Source organism: Charadrius vociferus, unplaced genomic scaffold (genome assembly GCF_000708025.1).
Source record: "Charadrius vociferus isolate BGI_N301 unplaced genomic scaffold, ASM70802v2 scaffold7, whole genome shotgun sequence".
Lineage (NCBI taxonomy): Eukaryota > Metazoa > Chordata > Aves > Charadriiformes > Charadriidae > Charadrius > Charadrius vociferus.
The window spans coordinates 69,122-73,453 of NW_009649308.1; the positions used below are offsets into that span (position 1 = coordinate 69,122).

General features: G+C 46.8%; 1 protein-coding gene across 1 annotated transcript in view; it reads left to right on the forward strand.

Moving 5' to 3' along the window:
• Nucleotides 1–3,315, forward strand: part of TRMT2B (tRNA methyltransferase 2 homolog B (S. cerevisiae)) — a 7,575-nt gene extending 4,260 nt beyond the window's left edge. Inside the window, exons 8-12 of the mRNA XM_009889234.1 lie at nt 512–726; nt 855–956; nt 1,138–1,257; nt 2,269–2,368; nt 3,189–3,315. Of these exons, the coding sequence (XP_009887536.1) occupies nt 512–726; nt 855–956; nt 1,138–1,257; nt 2,269–2,368; nt 3,189–3,315 (664 nt within the window). The remainder of the gene's footprint in view (nt 1–511; nt 727–854; nt 957–1,137; nt 1,258–2,268; nt 2,369–3,188) is intronic.
• The last annotated feature ends 1,017 nt before the right edge of the window (nt 3,316–4,332 follow it).

Below are 4,332 nucleotides of genomic sequence, written 5' to 3' on the forward strand. Positions count from 1 at the left end.
TTTTATCCCCCCCACCCCCCACTCCCCCCCGCCTCTGATCAAATTCTAATTCTACCAGTTGAGGGAGAGCTTGACGAGAATGACAGATGTTTGGATGCCTCTTGCAGACGTGGTTTTAAGATGGCCACATCTGTTTTTCCACACCTGAAATACTTGAATACACTATGGCTCTACTTCATGGGAGTTAGGAGCCTGGGAAACTAAAGAAAAAAAACCTACAGTGACTTTCCCAAGACAGTAAATCACATTAGCAGCAAAACTGAGGAATAGACCCTAGGACTGCTGCCTTCTGTGAAGTCATCTTGAGACTTTTAATGAATTCTAGGATGTGCAAGTTACAGATCCCTTACAAAGAATCAAAATTCTTTGATCCTGTTGAAAGGCTCACATGAAATAGGAGTTGGTGGCGGGAGAAGCATCCTCCCCTGCACACGAGCACCCCAGGAATGGAAATGGAAATCAGCTGCCTCCCTGCTGCCTTCTAACAGCTGTTTTTTGTGTGCTCTGCTAGCACCATGACACGCTGCTCCCACGAGCAGTCCCCCTTCCAGCTCCTTCATGGAGAACCGCACATCTTTGAAGAAGTGCTCGGCCTGAAGTTTCGCATCTCTCCAGATGCCTTTTTCCAAGTAAACACGGGTGGAGCAGAAGTTCTGTACCAGGCGGTTGGGGAGCTGAGTCAGGCTGGTGGGGACGCTGTCCTCCTCGACATCTGCTGTGGAACGGGTGAGCAGTGGCTGTGTGACCCTGGCTCCCGGGGCTGGTGCTTTGTGTGCCAAAAATGATCCCCACTTTCTAAAGGCTTGTTTCTTCAGCATGGATGTACAGCGTATTTTTATATCCCTCTTTTCCAGGCACAATTGGTCTCTCTCTGGCTCACCAGGTGTCCAAGATTATTGGTATTGAGGTGGTGGAGAAGGCAATAGAAGATGCCAGGTGGAATGCAGCGTTCAATGGTGAGTTCAAACTCGCCGTGGCGGAAAATTTCAAACTAACCACTGAAAAATCGGAAGCAGAAGTGAGCGGGTGGATCCCAACAGGTTACTTCCACGCAGCAAAGAGCAGTACTACATGTTATACCTAATGTCTGGTGAGACTGACTCTGCTCAGTTCATGTGGTTGCTTTTTGCTTCACAGGAATTTCAAACTGTGAGTTTCACAGTGGAAAGGCAGAGGCCGTGTTACCACAACTCCTGTCGTCGTGGGAGGATGCCCGACCCCTTGTTGCTGTGGTGAACCCATCTCGGGCTGGGCTCCGTGAGAGAATATGCTATTTATTTGCATCTTGAAAACAGAGAATTTTTAACAAGTTCTGTGAGACCCGTTATACTGGCTCCAAACCCTCTGCTCACTTAGTCTCTAGGTTCTTACCTTGTTGCTGACAGCAGCTAAAATCCCATAGAGTCTGCTGTTTTCAGTGCCTTTATCATGCTTTCTCTTTAAAGCAGCCAGCTCTAATCTTTTTGCCACCTTTTGTAGGCTCACAGAATTATTTAGGAGAGAAGGAGCCTCTGGAGGTCTGTGGTGCAATCTCCCAGCTAAAGCAAGGTCAACTTCAGAGTTGTATGAGGTTGCACAGGGCTATAAAGCCCAGTTGAGGTTTGAATGTGTCCGAGGGTGGGTACCCTCTCCGGAAAATGTTTTCCCTAATATATTTAATCAGAATTTCCTCTTGCTGTAGTGCATGTGTTGCCTCTCATGCTCTTCTTATGCCTCCCTGAGAAGATTCTGCCTCCATCTTCTCTGTAATCCCCCATGAGACCCCTGAAGATAGCAAATGGATTCCTGCTCACCTTCTCTTCCCCTGACTGAATAGCCCCAGCCATCACGCTCTCCTCATGCGTGCCGTGCCTCAGCCCTCTAACTGTCTTAGTGGTCTCTGCTGGACTTGCTCCAGGGTGTACTGGGAAGTCCCAAACTGGTCCTGGTGCCCAGATGCAGTCTCACAAGTGTATGTGGGAGGTTTTACATGCCTCTGCTTAATTAAGTAACAATTTTTGTCTCATCCTTCATCTCCCCGGGAAGCAGAGGGATTTCCCCCACTGCTCTTCCCTCCCAAGTTGGCTGAGCTCTTAGCAGCATGAGTCGCATCGCTGGCCTCCTAAGAGCCTGCATCTGAGACAGGACATGGCAAAATGTGTATATTCTTTTCCCCCTGTATTTTTAACAGTTCAGTGAAGTTCTGTGATGCTTACTGTGCAATCATTCCTTCTGGAGAGCTCACGGTGGTGGTGGGTCACTGGGAAAGCATGGTATCTGTTTTTGCAGATTACAGGGTTGTGCGAGCCATCCGAAACTGCAAGTCCATCCGAAGGCTGCTCTACATTTCCTGCAAGCCAAAGGGAGAAGCCATGAGGAACTTTCTTGAGTGAGCACCCTCCTCTCTTCCTTTCCACTGGCCTTAGTGGCAGACCCTATTATGTCCAGACAAGGACATAAATATCTGACTTTGGCTTAGGAAGGTTTTTCGTGCAACTGAATTTCACTGGGTGAGTTCTGCAGGTGTGATCCAGGACTAGTCAGTGCATGGTCAGAAGTGGTTTATGCTTCTGTGTTCCTTTGGGTTTACCTGCAAGCTGCACACGCTGGTTTAAGGTAGCAGGTATTCTTTGGGTTTTATGTTCCAGCAGAATGCTTTAGTTTATCAGTAAAGAACAGAAAAGAATGCAAACATGCTATAATGTCATTGGGCATCCTTCCCCAACAAAACAACACATCTGGATGCAGGATACGGAGTCCACTGGATTCACTGCAGGAAGGTTGGCCCCTAGCTGATGAAGTGAAGCCAAGGGGATTAGTCACCTGCTTAGGGTTAATCATATAGCTAAGTCTTCATCTGGGGCAGGCCCATTTGCAGGTGATAAATCTGTCTGCAGGTAACCAATGAAGGTAGTACAAAACTTAGTATTATTTCCTACGGGTATTAAGTGTCTCTCAGCTGGGATGGCTCGTGAGAAAGGGAGCTTTAATCCTGCCACTGACTCTCCAGCTTGTCCGTGAGGTTTTCAGAGCTGGTTTGGGATTCAGTTATTGATGGTTCCAGACCTCAGCCACTGCCAGCTGCAGTCTCTGAGGGATGTTAGCCAAACACACGATACCTCCTGTGTGCATCCTCTGTGCTGTTGTGCTGCTGACAATGTGCTGGCTTCTGCTGCTGGTCTAAAGGATGCTCTCTTTGCTTTCCACAGGCTGTGCTGCCCACCTGACCCAAGGAAGAAGCTGTCAGGAGAGCCGTTTGCCCCCACGTTGGCTATACCTTTTGACATGTTTCCTCATACTGTTCATTGTGAGCTGGTGCTGCTGTTCACCCGCTGACGAGGAGGCAGGTATGCCAGCTCTGAGAGCTTGGGCAGCAACCTCCTACTGTCCTCAAGACTAGAGTCGATGTAGTTGGGATTTTAATTTATTTTCTTTAAAGTTGTATGAAAATAAATAATTTTGCTTTTGCTCTTACTTTGGGTTGCCTAACTACACTGTTCTGTAAGAAAACACTTGGGTTTCTGGGGTGAAAATGTTCTCTGTAGCCTTTCAGCACCCTTTCCTCCCCTTCAATCCTCCTCTTGGGCTGGTCGTTGAAGCAGCCTGGAAAATACCCTCTCCCTGGTATTGTGGGTTTTCACCATCAGCATGTGAATATGAAGTACTAAAATCCACTGTATTTTCTAATACTGCCATGCCATTAGTTCTCAGCTTGCTTCAAGGATATTTCAGGTGTTTTTCGAGTTGATAGTGAACTTGCTATGAAGAAACTGTAGGAACCATAAATCCTTGTGCTTCACTGGGAAAATGCTGACTCTTGGGGTCAGGGGAATATTGCCTGTATAAACTTCCAAACCCAATATTGAATCGCTGTCAGTCATCTGGATAAGTTGAGACAATGAGAAAGATTTTTCTATAAAACAAAATGAAGGGAGAACAGATTTCAGTGTCTCTCCTTCAACACCTGTCCCCCCTTCTCCACTAATGCTTGCTGATACCTAAATATGAAGCGGCCTGTGAAAATGTCAGCAGCAACAAGTTATTTCCTCATCAGGTTGCTTCGCAACAGCTAATTCAGAAACGTGGTGTGTTTTGTATCTGTCCTGCTGTGCTTAGTGACTGGCAAGCTATGAACTTCATGAAGTTCTCTCCAGCTCTTCAAAAGACGGAGAGGCTACAACCTGGAGGTAGGTCTGAGAGAGCAGAGTTCCCTTGTGTTTTGTGAACTCCACATTGTTTTGAGAGCTCCTTTTATTTTTAGTTTTTACTTTTGTGTTGAATTAAAGTTACCTTTTGGTTTATCCTGGTTACCTAGGCCAGACCAGTAGCAGAACACATTTCTACAGGCAGGCT